Genomic DNA, 21,951 nt, shown 5'->3' on the forward strand with positions numbered 1-21,951 from the left:
AAGGAAATAGAGAAAGAATGAAGGAGGGAGGTAAAAACTCAGAATACAATAGTGACTCATCCATATTACAACATAATGAAGGAGACATCAGGAAAGAAGTGTTCATAAACAACCAGATTATTTTATCCATGAACATACAGGGAAAGGTGATGGACCTGTCACATGAATAGAAAAAAATATAAAAGATAACTATATGAGTTACAAACTCATAATAAATAATTGATATACACAATAAACGTATACAATAATAAATAAACCCTATAAACTAACAGAAAAACATAAAAGTATGTTATCTCTAATATATTTATGTAAAATAAATAAATATATTTATGTAAACATAATTTACATATGCAAATATATTTATTCAAATATATTCACATAATTATTGATATTTTATTAAATTTTAAAATAATAAAATAAGTATTTGCTTATATAAATAAATATGGTAAAACATTTAAAAGTACTTGTATAAATGAATAATCTATAATGTAATGTATTAAAATAATGAATCTATAATGTGAGTTGCAATAAAAATACACATAACATTCTATTTGATCTTGAATCTGTTGGGAAAAACTTGCATATCTATATATGAAAGACACATTATTATAAACATTAAACCAGAATTTTTTTAGTGGTTATCTCTGAGTGTTGAAATTGCAGGTTTCACTGGAGACTATTTAAAATTATTGTTTGTAATTATTTTCTTTAACCTTGAGTTTTTCTAGAAGATTGGGAACAAAAATAAATGGAAGAATTCCTTTTATTAAAAAAAAAAAAAACAAACATAGAAGACTGAAACTGGACCCACACCTTCACTATTAACAACAATTGACTCTCACTGGATAAAAGATTTAAACTTAAGACATAATACTATTATAAAGATTTTTGGAGAGAGCACAGGAGAAACACTTGAAGAAATTGACCTGGGAGAATACTTTATGAGGAGGACTCCCCTGGGCAGTTGAAGCATCACCAAAAATCCATTACTGGGATCTGATCAAACTAAAAAGCTTCTGCGCTGCCAAGAACACAGTAAGTAAAGCAGGCAGACAGCCCTCAGAATAAGAGAGGATATTTGCAGGTTACGCTTCTGACAAAGGTTTGAAAACCAGAATCCACAGAGAACTCAAATGTATAAGCAAGAAAAGAACAAGTGATCCCATTTTATTGTGGGCAAGGGACTTGAACAGAAGCTTCTCTGAAGAAGACAGGCGCACGGCCTACGGACATATGAAAAACTGCTCATCATCTTTAATCATCAGAGAAATGCAAATCAAAACCACTTTGAGACAGCATCTAACTACTGTTAAGTGTGTCTCACATAACAAAATCTCAAAACTACAGATGTAGGCTTGGATGGGGAGAAAAGGCCAAGCTTCTGTACTGCTGGCGGGAACGCAAGTTAATACTTCTTTTGGAAAGAAGTTTGGAGAATACTCAGGGATCTAAAAGTAGACCTGCCATTTGATCCTGTAATCCCTGTACTAGGTGTATATTCAAAAGACCAAAAATCACTCTGCAACAAAGATATTTGCACCAGATGGTTCACTGCAGCTCAATTCATAATAGCCAAATCATGGAAGAAGCCCAAGTGCCCATCAACCCACGAATGGATTAATAAATTGTGGTATATGTACACCATGGAATATTACGCAGCCTTAAAAAAGATGGAGACTTTACCTCTTTTATGTTTACATGGATGGAGCTGGAACATATCCTACTTAGTAAAGTATCTCAAGAATGGAAGAAAAAAATATCCAGTGTACTCAGTACTATTATGAAACCAATTTACAATCACTCACACTTAACGTATGAAGAATAGATCACAACTATGGCCCAAGGTGAAGGAGGCAGAAGGGGGGATTTGGAGGGGAAGGGGGGAAGTCAAATCGAGGGAGGGTGAATGGTGGGATCACACCTATGGTGAATAATGCAAGGGTACATGTCAGATCTATTAGTATAGAGTATAAATGTCTTAACACAATGATTAAGAAAATGAGATGAGGTATATATTAACCAGAGTGATGTAAGCATTCCTAATTCTATATGAAATCAGCACATTGTACCCTGGAAATGCATTAATATATAGATCATCTATGTGTTTATGATTTAATAAAAAAAACCATAAAAAATAGTAAAAGTGTTTTTCTTTATTTCCCAATGGATTTACAATGGGTGTGTATTACTTTTATAAAAAGTATTTAAGAAAAAGAATCTGCTTTTGCTTAAAATCTAAATTATTGACACCCATGACTGGTTTAGCACTTATCTTAGCTTCCAAATCTAGACACTAATGTCTTCTCACTGTTATTCTCTGACAATGTATTTGAAGTTAATGTTTCAAAAAACCTCAAAATTTCCCATCTACAGTGTCAGTCTTCTAAAAAATGAAATAACATTGTGGGTAATCAGTATACTTCAGATAGCCTGTCTTTAAGATCATGTTTTAGAAGAAACATTCATGCATTTGGATTTTATTACTATGTTCAAGAACTAGTATTACAATTACAAGACACAACAATACTTAACACAACCAAATGCAAAATTAATGGGCATAACTAAGTAGATTATATGCATATATATATGAATGTGTATGTCTTATATTAAAAATTAAAACCCCACTCTACCTGAAAGTCATGAATATTGTAACTAATTTGTCATCAGAGCTATTTGCAGTTACTCTTTTATGAGCCTTGTACAAATTATTCAAAAAATAAATATGAAGCCTATCTAACCAATGCATTACATATTTCGCAAGTGTATAAAACAGATATGAAGAGGGTTTTATGTGACGACTTATAAAGGTATTAGTAGAGTTTAAAAATATATCCACTGGAATGAACGGCAACAGTAGTATAGGGGGTTGGGGCCTTGGTGCGTGCTACACCTTCTGGGGGAAAGACATGATTGCAAGAGGGACTTTACCTAACAAATGCAATCAGTGTAACCTGAGTGTAACCCTCAATGAATCCCCAACAATAAAAAAAAAAAAAAAGAAAACAACATCTCATAAATAACTAAAACACAAAGTTAAAAAGAAAATGCCCTAAGAGCATTTTTTAGGAAAGAAAAAAATACATTTAAGGGGTGAACAGAATCAGTTCCCTAGAGAAAGCTATGTTTGAAATAGACCTTGAAGAATAGACACAAGCTAACCAGGTAGGGAAAGATAGAAAAAGTGTCAAGACCAAAGGCCATGGTGGGAAGATCCTTAGAAAGTGTTGGAAGATGAGAGTCACACAGGTTAGGCGGAGAACTGGACAAATGTAGATGAGGTCTAAAATGTTAAAGTGGGACATTTTAAATCAACATGACGTCCAGAAAGAGAAGCTGCTTGTTAAATCGTTACAAATGGGGCCTTAGCCGAGGCCTGTCATTCACTGGATCGGTGCCACCTTCTGAGTTTCTAGTACTGAGCATTGGGATAGTTTATGAAGGACATAAAAACAACTCAAAGGAGGCTCATCGTTGCTCCTAATGATGCTTACAGTCTAGTGAATGAACCAGACGCTGAACCATCCGACAATCTGAAATAACACTATTGACGTGAAAAGAAATTGAGTTATTATGAAGAGTCTTCTGAAGCTACCTTGTGCAGAGAAATCTTCCCCGAGAAAGCAACGCTAGACATGGCATTGGGAAGAGGAGGAGGAGAAACAGCCTTCCAAGTGGAAGGAAGTGAGGAAAGACAATCAACTCTGGAGCTGAGTAGACAAGATGGGAGGGAACTTGGAATGAAATAAGACTAGAATGGTAGGACAAAGCCGTATCACCCTCAAAAGAGCTCAAAAGCTTTTTATTTTATTGATGGGAGAATTGAGACCCCCCAAATCCAGAAGGCAGTATAAGGATCTTGCCCAAAGTGAGACAGCATTATCATCTAAGTGCCAAAAAAAACCCCTCAGTTACAAGTTCAAAAGCGTTTCCTTTTAAATAGTCCTGCCACACACCTGTCAGCAGAGCTCTGTACTAGGATGATGAATAGAATTAGGAACAGTGACTAGGACACCCAAAGGAGGGAGAGACACAGGTTTGGGAGACTGGTTATAAGGACGGTGCAAAAATCTAAGCAAGAAGTGAGAATGGCCTGGACGCTTAAACTTTACTTTAAATATTAATAAGATATACCCATCTTCAAAATCAGTGATGTATTATTTTGAACTGTATGATAGAAAAAGATTCTCAAAGAGTTCTTTCTCATTAGAAGTATAAATCGGCACAACTTCTCTGGGACATGAGACTTATATTTCTTAAGAAAAGATATATATTTGTTTACCTTAGGAATTTCCTTTTCTGGAACTTATGAGTACTTATAAGATAAATACATAAAATATGACAGTTGCATATTATTATATATTGTATTAATATATTTACCTATTGTGTAATACATTGTAGGTTGATATCATGTATTTGTACACAAAGATTTGTGGAAAGGGAAGCTATTGTAGCATTCTTTATAAATGTAAAAGCCTATAATTAAATTTAAATGCCAACTAATAAGGGAAGCATTAGATAAAGGATTCTACATGTGTAAAATAAAATTCTGCATGGTGATTAAGAAGACTGACTATAGGTCCTGATATTCAATGACCTTCATAATAAAATAAACAAATATAAGCAAAGTGCAGGACAAGGTATACACTAAAATTGAGGAGCACATTCCTCACACAGCTGTGGCACAAACACAGATGTCTCTAGTAATTACTCTTTGCACCTGGAGAAGAAGATTTGTTACCTAGGGGATAGGGTGAAACTTTTTTTTTTTTTTTTAGCGTAGATTTTTTTAAGAGTTTTTTTTTTAATATTCATATATATATATTTATTTATTTTACTTTTCATTAGGTGTGATTGCTTTTTTCTCTGAAAAGAAAAAAAAAAAAGACTCTGGACCAGGTTGGTAGTAGTCAGAAAAGAAAGTAGGAGACATTTATGTTTTGAAACTATATCGAAGTTTGGCCCTCTATGACGCTTTGGCCAAGAAGGTGAGAAACTAGGGGGGGGAAAGGAAAGTCAAGATTATAAGCAGATCTCTGAGACCCAGAGGGATCAAGTTAAGGAAAGAAAACTAGAAAAAAAATGGATTGAGAATGTGGAGATATGATAAGTTTTGTTTTGGACATGCTAAATTTAAGGCAGTAGCAATAAAGACAGAACTATGTTTTTCATTTGCAGTAAGAGAGCAATGCTTCAAATATTTGCGTATGGTTTAATAAAACTACCATTTTTGTTTTCTCCAAATAATTCAATTTGTTTATTTGCTAAAAGAGGGAAGCCCAGGGCACCATGCTGGGACTCTCATGGTTGGCTGTAACGATGCATGTTGGGGGTGGAAGGAAAGTACCGACTTTGCTACGTCTGTGTAATTACAGACATGCTCCTATCTTGTCTTTCCCCCTTTCTCTGCCAGCATCCTGATCTTTCTGGCTCCTAACGTTGCAACATGCACATTAACCAATTTGACCAGTCATCCTTACTTTATATCCTCATCGTTGGCAAAAATCACGACGGCCCTGGAGTTGGGGGTGTCCAGGAGCTGTTTGATAATTCTATCAAAGTCAATGGTTCTGTCTTTGCGCTCTTGGGGGATTCTCACGGACTGGGCAATGCAGAGCCCACCTGTTTAAGAAAAGAAAGCAGAGTGTCAATAAAGTTCCCACAGAGGTATCAAAGGAGCTGGACAAGGAGCTGGGGAGGGGGAGGTCTGGATGCTGAGTGAACAGCACTTCCCTGTGCTCACGCTGGGGGGCAGCATGGGGCACGATGCTGAGCCCAGAGCTGCCGCCCAGACTCAGTACATGTCACATGATGTGCCACTTATAAATGTCTAATGATGCCCAACGATACTGATTCTGGGGAGGTAGGTTTAGGCTGGCAGACAAAGTGGGTTGGCTGAAGGAGGTCTTTAAAAGGAATGCAATATTCTACACTGACACTACAGTGAGTAAACTGCAACAATTAAACCGGAACGTGAAGCACGTTCATCTCTGTGACTTTTCTGGTGTTTGCCTTCCCAGAAACTTACTTTTTTCTTTTATACCCATCTTGACTTTTAAATCTGAGCTCCAGTGGAGTAAATAAAAAATGAATAAACACAACAATTATTGCACATCATGGTAAGAAACTTATTGACCACACCCTACATCCTTGAGACATTACTAGGAGTTTGATGGGTGCTATTTAATCCTCTACAAATTCTTTTTTTTTTTTTTTTTTTTTTGTAGAGACAGAGTCTCACTTTATGGCCCTCGGTAGAGTGCCGTGGCCTCACACAGCTCACAGCAACCTCCAACTCCTGGGCTTAAGCGATTCTCTTGCCTCAGCCTCCCGAGTAGCTGGGACTACAGGCGCCCACCACAACGCCCGGCTATTTTTTGGTTGCAGTTTGGCCGGGGCGGGGTTTGAACCCACCACCCTCGGTATATGGGGCCGGCGCCTTACTGACTGAGCCACAGGCGCCGCCCTACAAATTCTTAAAGAGTACTTAGTTATCACCCATCTTAGATTAGGGAAAAGATAAATAGATTTGTTTACTCCAGATTTGTCAAAGCCATCATGGTATGAACTGACTTTATGAATTTCAAGATGGGGAAATACGCACTTTACTAAGCAATGCTTCTTGCTTACTAGTTGCTCCTGGATGTACACAACACATTTAGAAAAAGGCTTATATGTGAGGAAGGGGTAGAGAGGAAGCTTCTAGGAAGGATCCTACAGGTCATAGGGCAGGGGGGAGACTTAGGGGCAGAGACAAGTGGAGAACCTTGTGCTATTTGTAATGTGCTTGGGAGATACATGTTATCAATAAGCTTACACCTGGAACATACATAACTTGATAGATGATACTAGGTGTCCACAAGCAAAGAAATATAAAATTGATCCTTCATTATACATTAATTCCAATTAGTGTAAGCTCTGTATAAGTGGCTCTCAGCCTTTAGCATGCATGAAATCACCGGGGCTCTTCCTTCAAGATATAGATGTCTAACAACCAACCAACTTGACCTCATGGACATTTACAGCAAAATCCACACAACAGAAGAGCATGTACTCTTCTCAAATGCAAATGGAAAATTTATTACGTCAGGCCATATTTGGAGCCATACGGAAAAAAAAAAAGAAAAGAATAAACTTAAAACCATAGAAATCATACAAAGTATGTTCTCATACTATAACAAAATCAAAGTTGAAATCAATAACAGAAGGATAACAGTAAAATTTCCAAACAGTTGGAAATTAAACAACACACTCCTGATAACCCATGTGTCAAAAACGAAGTGTCACAGTAAATGTAAAATTATTTTGAACTAATTTATATGAAACTACAAGATACCGAAATTTATAGGTTACAGCTAAAACAGTACTTAAATGGAAATTATAGTATTATATGCTTATATTAGAAAATAAGATACAACTAAAATGAATCACTTTAAGAAAAAAAGAAAACTGAACAAATACTCCAAAAGCAGAATAATAGAACATAACAGTTAAAGCAAAAAAATTCACTGAATTTGAAAATTGAAAAAATAACAGAGAAAAACAGTAGAATCAAAAGCTGCTTTGTTAGCTGTAGGCTGAGCCACTAAGGAGGATCACTTGAGCCCACGAGTTTGAGACCCACATGGGCAACACAGTGAGACTTAAAAAAACAAACAAACAAACAAAACTGCTTTTTAGAAAAGAAAAAAATGATTAAAAAAATGACAAATCTGGATAGCAAAAAATTATTTTTGGCCAAGCAACAAAAGATATTCAAAGAAAAAAATATCACTTCCAAAAGGATGAAGCTGAAGTAAATGGACATCTACCAGCAAAAAGTAAACCTCAACATAAGTCCCATACATTATACAAAAATTAACTCAAAATGAGTTATAGACAAATATAAACTACAAAACTCTCATAAAAACAGGAGAAAATGTTGGGGGTTTAGACTTAGGTTAAGAGTATTCTTAGACTTGGACCAAACGAATGACCATGAAAAAAAGATCTGATAAATTAGAATTCATTAAAATTCTAATAATTAGAATTTAGGCACATTGGGAGAAAATATTTATAAATCATGTATCCAAGAAAGGATTATTATTTAGATTATATAAATAACTCAATATTAATAAAACTCAATAAAAATTCAATCAGAAAATAAGCAAAAGGCACAAAAGACTTTGCACTAACTAAGGTATATGGATGACAAGTGATCTTATAAAAATATACTCAAAATAAAAAAATAAATAAAATAAACACAAACAAAAACAAATTTAAAAAAATACTCAAAATCATTAGCCATTAAGGAAATGCAAATTAAAAACATCATGAAATATCACTACACACCTATCAGAATGGCTACAATAAAAAATAGTGGCAGTATCAAATGCTAACAAGGATGAAGAGAAACTGGATCACTCCTACGTTGCTGGTGGGAATGTAAATTGGTACGGCTACTTGAAGAACGGGTTTGATACTTTTTAAAAACTAAATATCCAGAAGTTTTTAGTTTGATCAAGTCCCAGTAGTGTATTTTTGAAGCTGCTTCAATTGCCCGGGGGGTCCTCCTCATAAAATACTCGCCCAGACCGATTTCTTCAAGGGTTTTCCCTGCACTCTCTCTAGTATTTTTATAGTTTCATGTCTTAAGTTTAAATCTTTAATCCAATGAGAGTCTATCTTAGTTAATGGTGAAAGGTGTGGGTCCAATCTCAGTCTTCTGCAGGTTACCAGCCAGTTCACCCAGCACCATTGGCACAGTAACTGAGATAATGCCAGGAAGGCTATGTTAACCCTTGTGATGAAAATGTGCCAAATGGTCTACGAATCGAGTGTATGATGCACCACCATCATATCAATGTACACAGCTACGATTTAATAAAAAAAATAAATAAATAAACAAAAAAAAACCACTAAACATCCAACTTTGCTGCCCAGCAATTTACTCCCAGATTTTCTTCTTTGAGGTAGGGGTCTCACTATGTTGCCCAGGTGGGTCTCAGATTCCTGGGCTCAAAGAATCCTCCTGCCTCAGTGTTTTAAGTAGCTGGAACCATAGGCATGTACCACCATGTCTGGCTCTCCTGGTTATTTATCTCAGAGAAATGAAGGTTTCTGTTCATGCTAAAATGTATACATGAATGTTTAATACCAAATGTATTCATAAAAGTCCCAAACTGAAAACAACACAGACATCCTTTAGTAAGTGAATAGCTAAACAAACGTGCACATCCATATCACAGAAACTTACTCAGCAATAAAAAGGAATGAGCTATGGATAACACAGCAACTTCAATGTATCTCTAGAGAATAATGCTGACTAAATGAAGCCAATCCTTAAGTCTGGTATACTATAGGATTTCATTTATATAATGTTCTTGAAATGACAAAACTATACAAATGGGAAATAGTAGTTTCCATTAAGGAAGGTAGTTAAGAGGTGAAGGATTAGGGTAGAGAGAAAAGGGAGGTGGAGGGCGGTGCCTGTGGCTCAAGGAGTAGGGTGCCAGCCCCCTATGCCACAGATGGCAGGTTCAAACACAGCCCTGGCCAAAAAACTGCAAAAAAAAAAAAAAAAAAAAAGAAAGAAAGAAAAGAAAAGGGAGGTGAGCATAGCTATAAAGGGCAGTGTGAGGGATACTTGTGGTGATGTAATGTTCTGTATTTTTTCTGTATCAAGGTCAATGTCCCGGTTGCCATACTGTGCTATAGTTTTGTAATAAACTGGTAAAGGGTTAAAAAGTGAGAGAAAGTACAGGACAGCATTGCTTGTGAGCACACTTGCAGAAGTTTTAAAAAATATATTAACAAAAAAATCTAGAAATATACAAAAAATGATAATACATCATGATCAAGTGGGTTTTATGCAAGGAATGCTAAGCTCACTCATTGGAGAATCAATCCTCATATTATATATTGCCTGAAAATTAGAAAAAAAAATAACCTCCATACATGCGGAAAAAGCACTTAATGAAATTCAATGCATATTTATGATATAAAAGGTAAACTCAGCAAACTAAAATTAGAAGAGTATTTAGCCTAATAAACATCTACAAACAGCTATTACCTATACTTAATAGTAAGAGATGGAGATGAGGCAAGGTTGCCCTCTCTTATTCAACATTGTACTGAGAGTCCTTGCCAAAAAAAGAGGGGGAAAAAAACCCCAAAGCATGAGTTTCAAAGGAAAAAAAATAAAACCTTTGCAGATGACATGATTGAGGTCCCCCTAACAAAAACTGAAAAAAAATTACCTAAAATAAGTGACACAAGCCAGGTTGCAGGATATTAACTCAATATACAAAAGCCAATCATATATTAGCAAGAAACTACTGGAATTTACAAAATATTAAGGGGGGTACAAATTTTTTAGGTTATATAGATCACTTTTATAATGACAGGTATCCCTGTCATCCAACTAGTGTTCACAGTACCCATTAGGTAGATTTTTGTTCTTCCCCTTTTCTTGCTGGTTGATTTTTACTGAGTTTTACTTCCCTCTGAGCACATGTGCTCTCAGTTCCAAATTAATAGTGAGTACAAGCGGTGTTTTTTTTTTTTTTTTTTTTTTTCCCACTCTTGAATCGCTTCACTATGGCTAAGTAATACTTCGTGGTTTACAGATACCACATTTTATTAATCCATTTATGAATCGATGGGCAATTGGGTTGATTCCACATCTTTGCAATTGTGAATTTTGCTGTAATAAACATTCGAGTTCAGGTGTCTTTGACGAAAAGACTTTTTCTTTGGGCAAATGCCCAATAGTGAGATTGACTGGTAGGACTACCAGGGAAAAGAAGCCTTATTCAATAAATGGTGCTTGCAAAACTGGCTAGGCACATGAAAAAGAATAAGACTGACTCCTACCTCTCACCATCCACAAAAATTAATTCAAGATGCATAAAAGTCTTAGATCTAAGGAATAAAAACACAAAAAAATCTATATGAAAATGTAGGCAAACTCTTCTAACTATTGGCCTAGGCAAAGAATTTATGAAAAAGACCTTAATGGCAATTTCGGCAATAACAAAAATAAGTGAGAGTTGATTAAACTAAAAAGCTTCTGCACGGCAAAGGAAACAATCAACAGAGCAAATGGGAAACCTACAGAATGGGGGAAAATATTTCCAAGTCACACATCTGATAAATGGCTAGTAACCAGAATGTACAAAGAACTTAGCAAATCAGTTAGGTACAGTGGTTCATGCCTGTAATCCTATCACTCTGTGAGGCTGAAGCCGGCAGATTGCTTGAGCTCTGGAATTAGAGACCAACCTGAGCAAAGGGAGACTGTGTCTCTACAAATAGAAAAACTAACCATGTGTGTGGCAAGCACTTGTAGTCCCAGGTACTCAGGAGGCTGAGATAAGAGGATTGCTTGAGCCTAAGAGTTTGAGGGTGCTATGAACTATGACACCAGGGCACTCAATCCCAGGGTGACTGAGTGAGGAAAGAAATTAAGAAAGAAAGAAGGAAGGAAAGAAGGAAGGAAGAGAGGAAGGAAGGATTGATTTAGTAAATAAGCAAGAAAAAATAAACAAACAAACAGCCATTTTAAAAAGTAGGCAAGACATGAACAGAAACTTCTTTGAAGAAAACAAATGGCCCCCAAACAAATGAAAAAAAAGCTCAAGGTCACTAATCATCAGGAAAATGCACATGAAAACTACAATGAGATATCACCTTACCCCAGTTAGAATGGCATTTATCAAAAAGCCCCAAAACACTGGATGGACTTGAAAAACATTCTTCTTATTAAAGTATCACAAGAATGGAAAAGTATTCAACGTACTCAATACTAATATGAAGCCAGTAGACAAACTAGTACATGCCCACACAAGAGAAAAACTCGATTCAAGTTGGGAGGAGTGGGGAGAAAAGAGGAGAAAGGAAAGGGAGGCAGTGGGAGGGAGAGGAGGGATGGGGAGCGGTGTGTTCCCACCTAATAGGCTCAATGCAAGGATGTAAGTCACACACCCTGGGTGTGGGACACAACCACGACAGCGACTTTACCTAACAAATGCAAACATTGTAACCTTATCCTTCCCATCCTCATATTAATCTGTAAAAAAAAGTCCAAAAACAGTAGATGCCACTGTGCATGTAGAGAGAAAGAAAAACTTATACACTGTTGGGACTGCAAACTCGTATAACCTCTATAGAAAACAGAATGGAAATTCTTCAAATAACTATTTAAATTTTAAATTAAAAATAATGCCATTAATGATACCACCAAAAAAGTAGTGCTCATGTAATGAAATATGTACAGGATTGTGTGCTGAAAACCATGAAACATGACTATAAGAGAATTTTTTAAGCAGAGCCCATAGCTCAGTGGGTAGGGTGCCAGCTACATATGCTGAGGCTGGTGCATTTGAACCCACACTGCTGGGTGACAGCTAAACAACAAGAACAATGGCAACAAAAACAATAGCCATGTGTTGTGGCGGCACCTGTAGTCCCAGCTACTTGGGAGCCTGAGGCAAGAGAATTGCTTAAACCCAAGAGTTGGAGGTTGCTGTGAGCTATGAAGCCATGGCACTCTATCAAGGGCAACATAGTGACTCTCAAAAAAAAAAAAAAAAGAAAGAAAGAATTTTTTTTTTAATTGAAATAAAATCTCCCCAATTTTACCTATAGTTTCAATGCAATCTAAATTAAAATCTCAACAAGTTTTTTGAGGTTATTTTTGAGACAGATTTCAATAGCTCATTCTAACACTTATGGGGCGAAGGAGATAGAATAATCAAAATAATTCTGAAAAAGAACAAAATTAGAGACTCACACAACTCAAATTCTAGCTATGGGCATCATGAGAATATAGTATTGGCAAAAAGTCCTCAGGTCAACAGAATGAAATAAAAGCCCAGAAATACACCAGCACAAATATAATTAATTGATTGTTAGCAAAGGTACTGAGGCAATCATAGGAAAACAGGCAGTATTTTTAACAAAAGGTGCTGAAACAATTAGATATACATATGCAAAAATAATAAATAATAAATCTGACTTCTACTTTACACACAAAACTCTAAATGAATGATACACCCAAGCATAAATTACACAACTAAAAACTTTTAGAAGAAAACAATGGGGAAATCTATATCATCTCCAGTTGGGCAATGAGTTTTTGGATATGACATCAAAAGCACAGTTTATACAGGAAAGATTGATAAATTGGATGTTTTAAAATTTTAAAACTTCTGTTAAAGACAGCATTAAGAAAATGAAAACATAATCCATTCATGGATCGATGGACACTTGGGCTTTTTCCTTGACTTAGCAATTATTAATTATTAATTGGGCAATAAACATTCTGGTACAAATATCTTTGTTATAATGTGATTTTTGGTCTTCTAGGTATATACCTAGTAGAGGAATTATAGGATTGAATAGAGATCTATTTTTATATCTCTAAGTGTTCTCCAAACATCTTTCCAAAAGGAATGTATTAATTTGCATTCCCACCAGCAGTGTAGAAGTGTTCCCTTTTCTCCACATCCACGCCAACATCTCTGGTCTTGGGATTTTGCGATTTGGGCTAATCTTACTGGACTTAGATGGTATCTCAAGGTAGTTTTGATTTGCATTTCTCTGATGATTAAAGATAATGAGCATTTTTTCATATGTCTGTAGGCCGCGCGCCTGTCTTCTTCAGAGAAGTTTCTCTTCAAGTCCCTTGCCCAGTCTGTGATGGGATCATTTGTTCTTTTCTTGCTTATAAGTTTGAGTTCTCTGTGGATTCTGGTTATTAAACTTTTGTCGGAGACATAACCTGCAAATATCTTCTCCCATTCTGTGGGCTGTCTGCTTGCTTTACTTACTGTGTTCTTGGCTGTGCAGAAGCTTTTTAGTTTGATCACATCCCAGTAGTGTATTTTTGAAGCTGCTTCAATTTTCCGGGGGGGTCCTCCTCATAAAATACTTGCCCAGACCGATTTCTTCAAGGGTTTTCCCTGCACTCTCTTCTAGCATTTTTATAGTTTCATGTTTTAAGTTTAAATCTTTAATCCAGTGAGAGTCTATCTTAGTTAATGGTGAAAGGTGTGGGCCCAGTTTCAGTCTTCTGCAGGTTGCCAGCCAGTTCACCCAGCACCATTTATTAAATAGGGAATCTTTTCCCCACTGAATGTTTTTAATTGGCTTGTCAAAGATCAAATAACAGTAAGTAGCTGGACCCATCTCTTGGTTCTCTATTCTGTTCCAGACATCTACTTCTCTGTTTTTGTGCCAGTACCATGCTGTTTTGATCACTATCGATTTATAGTATAGTCTGAGGTATGGTAGCATGATTTCTCCTGCTTTGTTTTTATTTCTGAGTAATGTCTTTGCTATTCAAGGTTTTTCTGGTTCCATATAAAAAGAAATATTATTTTTTCAAGATCTTTAAAGTATGACAGTGGAGCTGTAATAGGGATTGCATTAAAATTGTATATTGCTTTGGGTAGTATGGACATTTTAACAATGTTGCTTCTTCCCAGCCATGAACATGGTATGTTTTTCCATTTGTTAACATCTTCAGCTATTTCTTTTCTTAGAGTTTCATAGTTCTCTTTATAGAGATCTTTCACTTCCTTTGTTAAATAAATTCCCAAATATTTCATCTTCTTTGGCACTACTATGAATAGAATAGAGTCCTTAATTTTTTTTCAGCTTGACTATTGTTGGTATATATAAAGGCTACCGATTTATGAATGCTGATTTTCTAACCTGAGATGCTGCTGTATTCCTTGATCACTTCTAAGAGTTTTGTAGTAGAATCCCTGATGTTTTCCAGGTATACAATCATATCATCTGTGAAGAGCAAAAGTTTGATCTTCTGACCCTATATAGATACACTTGATCACCTTTTGTTCCCTAATTGTTATGGCTAAAACTTCCATTACAATGTTAAAGAGCAGTGGAGACAATGGGCAGCCTTGTTTGGTTCCTGATCTGAGTGGAAATGATTTCAATTTAACTCTATTCAATACAATATTGGCTGTGGGTTTGCTGTAGATAGCCTCTATCAGTTTAAGAAATGTCCCTTCTATACCAATTTTATTAAGTGTTCTGATCATGAAGGGATGCTGGATATTATCAAAAGCTTTTTCTGAATCAATTGAGAGAATTATATGCTCTTTGTTTTTTAATTTGTTTATGTGCTGAATTATACTTATAGATTTATGTATATTGAACCAGCCTTGAGACCCTGGTTGCTGGATTCTGTTTGTTAGGATCTTGTTGAATATTTTTGCATCTATAATCATTAGTGATATTGGTCTATAATTTTCTTTTCTTGTTGCATCTTTTCCTGATTTGAGAATCAGGGTAATGTTTGCTTCATAGAATGTGTTGGGTAGTCTTCCTTCTTTTTTTACATTTTGAAACAGGTTGAGTAATATAGGTACTAGTTCCTCTTTAAAGGTTTGGTAGAATTCTGACGTGAAGCCATCTGGTCCCAGGCTTTTCTTTTTAGGGAGATTTTGTATGGTTGATGCTATTTCAGAACTTGATGTTGGCCTGTTCAGCATTTCCACTTGATTCTGGCTAAGTCTTGGAAGGTGACATGCTTCCAAGTATTGGTCAATTTCCTTTCAGATTTTCATATTTCTGAGAATAAAGTTTCTTATAATATTCATTAAGGATTTTTTGAATTTCTGAGGAGTCTGTTGTTATTTCATTTCTGGTTGATGAAATTAGAGATTTTACTCTTTTTTTCCTGGTTAGGTTAGCCAAAGGTTTATCTATTTTATTGACCATTTCAAAAAACCAACTTTTGGATTTATTGATCTGTTGTATAATTCTTTTGTTTTCAATTTCATTTAATTCTGCTCTAATTTTGGTTATTTCTTCTCTTCTACTGGGTTTGGGGTTGGAATGTTCTTCCTTTTCCAGTTGCTTGAGATGTCCCATTAAGTTGTTAACTTCCTCTTTTTCCGTTCTCTTGAGGAAGGCTTGCAGTGCTATAAATTTCCCTCTTGGGACTGCTTTTGCAGTATCCAAGAGGTTCTGATAATTCGTGTCTTCATTGTCATTTTATTCCAAAAATTTGGCAATTTCTTTCTTAATCTCATCTCTGACCCAGCTATCATTCAGCATGAGGTTATATTTAACTTCCATGTTTTTTGTATGAGTATGCAGATTTCTGTTGTTACTGAATTCAACTTTTATTCCATTTTGGTCTGAGAAGATGCATGGAATAATTTCTATTCCTTTGAATTTACTGAGGTTAGACTTGTGATCTAAGGTGTGATCGATTTTGGAGTATGTTCTGTGGGCTGATGAGAAGTATGTGTATTCAGTTTTGTTGGGATGAAATGTTCTGTAGATGTCTGCCTTAAAGAAAGATGAAGACTTTACCTGTTTCATGTTTACATGGATGGAGCTGGAACATATTCTTCTCAGTAAAGTATCTCAAGAATGGAAGAAAAAGTATCCAATATACTCAGCCCTACTATGAAACTAATTTATGGCTTTCATATGAAAGCTATAACCTAAGAATATGGGGAAGGAGGAGAGTGAGGGGGGAGGGAGGGTGATTGGTGGGATTACACCTGCAGTGCATCTTAGAAGGGTACATGTGAAACTTAGTAAACGTAGAATATAAATGTCTTAACACAATAACTAAGAAAATGCCAGGAAGGCTATGTTAACCAGTGTGATGAAATGTGTCAAACTGTTTATAAAACCAGTGTATGGTGCCCCATGATTGCATTAATGTACACAGCTATGATTTAATAATAAATAAATAATTACAAAAAAATAAAAAACAAGAAAGAATACTCTAAGAAAATGCTGTGATGGCTATGTTAACTAGTTTGATGAAAACATTTCAAATTGTATATAAAACCAGCACATTGTACCCCATGATTGCATTAATGTACACAGCTATGATTTAATAAAAAAAGAAAATGAAAACACAAGTCAGAGGCTCAGGTTAAAAAACATTATTTGATAAAAATGGTGTATTCAGAACATACAAATAATTCTTCAACTTGACAATAAAAATAAAATATTCACACTTACAGGCAGAGCTTGTTAAACACACATTTCTGGTCCCTAGGCCTAGAGATTCTCATTCAGCAGGTTTGGGTGAGTCATGCGAATCGGCCATTCTAACAAGCTCCAGGTGACGCTGGTGCTGTGGGCAGGAAGACCACCCTGCTGTGGGTGAAGTAGCTGCAGGCAGCTGGATTTTGAGAAATACTTCCTTTACTGTCAACTTAGTAATTGTAGCCAGCTCAAGTAAGATTTGTACCTCAACAGTCTAGCCAAACTTTTTAAGGGAGTAATTAGGAAGGTGAAACAGGGGAAAGGAAAGAAGTAACGTATCATCATACTTTGTTCTAAGGCTTACAATGATGCAGAGAGGGGAACAGAAGTGTCCCTAGGCCGTGCAACACAGCCTCAAAGCCATGACACCTCCATGTCTGAATGCACTGTGGAGGACGGAGGGGTGAAACCACCTGCAAACTGGCCTGGGGCTGCCTGGAAGAAGAAATGGCTATGTCTCAGCCAGAGAAGGGGATAATTCTGGATGGAAACCCAGCTTCCCATCAGGATTCAATTACAGCTGAGTGATTAAGCAAATTAGAGCAGACTCCATTAGGCGCCACGATTAGTGGAGGGGCGTTCTGCTTGGGGATGGAGTGTGTAGGAAGGACTGGTGTGTGGAATGTTGCAACTGTGGAACCAAGAGGCTAGCCCCCTCTTACAGAGCACCCATGGGCAAGCGACATCACTCTGCAGAAGAGAGAGACTGGCTATTAACATGGGGATGGTGATGGGCCTGTTTATTGGAAAACACAACCTGTTTCATTTACCTGGGATCCTTAAGACAATATGGAAAATTTAAAAATTTACTTATACCATGTACTGTATGCAGATGACCTCAACAAAGGCATTCAGTTCAGACCTACGGTGTTCCTGCGAGAAAAATAATGTTGGCCACATATGTCTGTAACAGTGTGTTCAACCTTTATCTCACGACACACTTGAACCTACAGTTAAACTTCTGCAGCATAACTAAATTATGTTGATCAGACAAAAAAAAAAGTTCATGGCATACCTAAGATCCTCTTACGACACACCAGTGTTCCACGGCACCCAGGTTGAAAATCGCTCGTCTATAGTCAAGGAATTGAATGGTACAGACCAAGGCACCCCCATCACACACACACACACATCTGATGTTTCAGTATCAGTTAGCTTATTTTTCAATAAGTTTGATACCTCAGCACACTACATTCTCCTCTGACACGTGAAAACTAATTGGAGTTCGATAGTGCCAACTGATGTTGAAATTGCCAAATTAATTCACACTTCTGTGCAGAGCAAACATGTAATTAGAAGGAGAAGTCTCATTATGGATGTTGGGAGTGGAGAGCTCCAGTGCAGCAGACAACCCCCTCCGTGGCACCTTAGACCTGATGAGGAATGCCCACGGTCAGTGGCTTGGGGAGATAGAAACCAGTGAGGAATAGGAAAGAGTTTTAGGGTCCCAGATATTAATCTGGGGCAGGAGGATCACCCATGACACTCTACCCTGGGGCAACAGAGTGAAACTCTGTCTCACAAAAACAAAAATGGCAAGATAGTGCTCAAATACTTCATAAATTAAGAAGAGAGGAAGAGGCAGGGTATACAAGGGGTTAAAGACAGATGCAACTTGTCTTGTTAGAGGAGTCATCCACGGTTTTATGGAAGAACTCCAATCTCACATGGTATATTGCACATCTGTGGAAAGAAGGGTACTTAATGGAGGGCAGAGAGGAATCAAATTTGAAATGTCAAGGTCATCTCAAATAAGCTGGTTTAACTCTCCATTCTCCTCCCATTCTTGCCCATTCCTATTTAGGGTGGTGAGGTGAACAGTCCAAAGCAACAGCAGACCACTGTTCACAGCCATAGGGGTCAAGGCAATGTCCCAATCTCCCAGCCTCTTTTCAAGTAGAAATGACTGTACAGCCCACGAGACAGACAGAAATTTGCTGGAGACATTTCTGGCAAACTTTGGCTCTCTTGGGAAAAATAAAAGAGCAAGAGAGCTGGAGAGAAACTGGTAGGGCTTCTGCTGTGGCCTCTTGTGTACTATCACGGCTGTAGCTACTGCTGCCCTCTTGGTATCCCTAGGCCACAAGCGAAAGAATGAAAACCAACTCACTGAAACTATAAAAACAGAAGGAACTAGAGCCCTGATGTCACAAACCATTAAACAGAAAAAGTGTCAGCAACCGCCTACTTCCTGATAGCGGATGAAACACCTTCTGTGTCACCTAGCAGCAGTCCCTTTGCTGGTATTTGAAATTGAACCTAATCCTTAATGATCTTTGCCTTCAAAGAATCTCAAGATCAGTATAGAAGGGAGAGAAAATCCCCAAATGTGGGGGAGAAAAGGCAAGAAAATGACAGGGTTCAGGAGAGACTCCAGGGCTCATCTTGGTAGTGGGGAGGTTGCAGCAGAGGGAGTGGCTGAGCAGTCCGGGAAACTGTAAACAGAACCTGAGGTTGGATGGGAGTGGGCAAAGATTTTGGCACATTTGTTGGAAGCCTGAGAGCTATGAGTTCAACATTCCTGATCTTCCTTAGCCGCTAACTTCCTGCATAATCTCTGACACAACGGTATCCCTTTTTGGACTGCAAGGGGAGAGAAAGAAGGAAAGCGGGAAGGAAGGACCGATGAATACTCCAAGGAAACACTCAGTAGCCAGAATGTAGGGAGCACTTGGGGGTTCATTGGAAGATGAGCTTGGCTTGCAACCAAGTATAATAAACAGCAGAGGTTAGGCTGGTGATGGGGGAGCTAAATTGCATGACACTTGGTAAAACAAGCCCCAAAAAACTGAATGTCCAGAGAAGAAACTCTACTTACGCCCTGGGGGTCAGCTTACCTCTCCCATTCTGAGCGCAATGCAGGCACTATCCACACATGCTATTAAGAAGTTAGTCCATCTCATCTTTCAGCCAAGAAATATTGGACAGCAGATGCCAGTAACATGTGTTCAGGAATTTCAGTGGTATCATCTTTTTCTTTCTTTTTTTTTTGCCTGAGACAAATTTGCATACTTTGGGACGCGCTGAGGTATAACGCAGTCTTGGGGAGAGCTGTGCATAATCTAACTGGCTTTCTTTAGAACACAGAAATTAAAAGAAGACTTCAATACAGTCCTTCCACTTTACAGATGCTAAAACTGGTCCACAAAGGGAAAGAGGCCAACGCAGCATCAGCACTAAAGCTAAAATGAAGCTTGTTTGATTCCTGATTTTATTCTTCTTCTGTTTGTGATATAGTCTGTAAGTTACTTTTATTTTTTTTGCCACTTTTACATCCATGTATTTATTTTAAAATATTTACTAAGTAACTGCTGTGTTTCAGTGCTTTCTTAGTTACAGGAGATGTAGAAATCAACATAAAATCAAACATCTCACTCACACGGGGATATATACGTGGCCGGAAAGTTCGTGTGCAATTTAAAATAGTTGTCTATGTAAAATTGCACACAAACTTTATGACCACCCTGTATACTAATGAGACAATTTTTCTTTTTAATTCTCTTTCAGGACGGCAATGACCTCTGCAAATGATCTCAGCTTAGCTCACAACACAAATCCCAATAGGAAAGACTGGGTTCTTCTCAAGGGCTGGTATCTTGGCAGGTCATGAGTGGGTTAATCTACAATGTGCTAGGAAATCAAGTCGCCCTCAGAAGGGAAGCTGTTCCTATCCTTGAACAAGAACTGAGAAACTGGTTAATTTTTTACCATCACTGGTTTTCTCTGTGGCTGGAGCAGTCTTGGCACTCAGAATCAATTGCCACTTGTCTCCAAGCTGCTCATAGCTAGGAGCTATGCATCTCTGGACAGGAAGAAGAGGTCAGTTTATGAGCCTAACACCAGGCTAGCATTTCCAAACCACTGTTTTCACTTACTCAGCTCTCCCCTCGATATGCATGTGGGGAAGCAGAGCAAGTAGGTATATTTCATCATTTATTTTAAATCTTGAAAATTGAGGGATAAGATCTAGCATGTCTATGGAGGACCCACCTGTAGAACTCCAAATTCAGTGGGAGTTTAGCACAAGCATATAAATAATTAAAAACTACTTCATTGCATTCTAGGGCAGGGAGTGTGAGGATAGGCTCTTACCTTTGTGAAACTTCTTAGTAATTTGTGTGTACTCAACTACAGTCATTTTAAATTCATCCATCATGCAGTAAAATTTTCCATGAATCTACTATTAAGTGTCCTGCGTCATTCCTCATTGGTTCTTTCACTACAGCCATATTCACCCCCCACTCCCCAAGTAACAGATTTTATTGGTTCCAGACCATTTTTAACACCTCCACTCTTACTTGAACACCACCAAGTAATACAAGAATGGGCAGAAGAGGGGGTATTGGTCCACAAGGTGAGATGAGGTGATTGGAGCCTGCAAATTAAGTTGATTTTTCCAACACCTGGCCCTCAGTCTGGAGCTATTTTCCCACAAGCTCTTATGAATTCTAATGAGATTTCCTTCACCCCTCACTCATCCCCCCTCACTCTTTCCTGCATCACACTTCTCCCAATGAATCCACAAAACAGAATAATTTGATTGCTTGTAATGACTTTGTGGTCTTCTAGGCTGTCAAGTTCTAAATGGTGACCATTTTTGTTAACTCTTCTGTGATATAGTTGTCTTTTCATTTTGGGTATCAGCGCCAGATATTTTACCTCAACTCATCCCAACAAACAAATGCGTACCCCTTCGTATATCCTTAGAGAAGGAGGATTGAGTCTTTATCTTGTCAATAGGAATGGGGATAATTTATCCTCTGATCTCTAGGGTTGTTCTGTATGGCAAATGAAATGTTTAAGGACAGAGAATTTAACTTTGTAAAGAAACTCAAAGAAAGCCTTACTTTCATAAGATGATACTATCCACTTGCATAACAATTTTGATACGCCACACTGCGTATCAAAATTAGAGTTATATAATATGATTGG

The 21,951-nt window shown here is 37.2% G+C and overlaps 1 protein-coding gene across 4 annotated transcripts in view; it reads right to left on the reverse strand.

The window, feature by feature from the left end:
- Window positions 1–21,951, reverse strand: part of GRM7 (glutamate metabotropic receptor 7) — a 988,889-nt gene that overhangs the window by 508,812 nt on the left and 458,126 nt on the right. For all 4 annotated transcript variants that reach the window (XR_008381860.1, XR_008381859.1, XM_053600338.1 and 1 more), the window contains exon 3: window positions 5,478–5,619. Coding sequence is in view for 2 of the 4 variants with exons in the window: in XM_053600338.1 (XP_053456313.1) it covers window positions 5,478–5,619 (142 nt within the window). In the remaining 2 variants the exon portion in view is untranslated. The remainder of the gene's footprint in view (window positions 1–5,477; window positions 5,620–21,951) is intronic.

This window comes from Nycticebus coucang, chromosome 8, assembly GCF_027406575.1.
Source record: "Nycticebus coucang isolate mNycCou1 chromosome 8, mNycCou1.pri, whole genome shotgun sequence".
Lineage (NCBI taxonomy): Eukaryota > Metazoa > Chordata > Mammalia > Primates > Lorisidae > Nycticebus > Nycticebus coucang.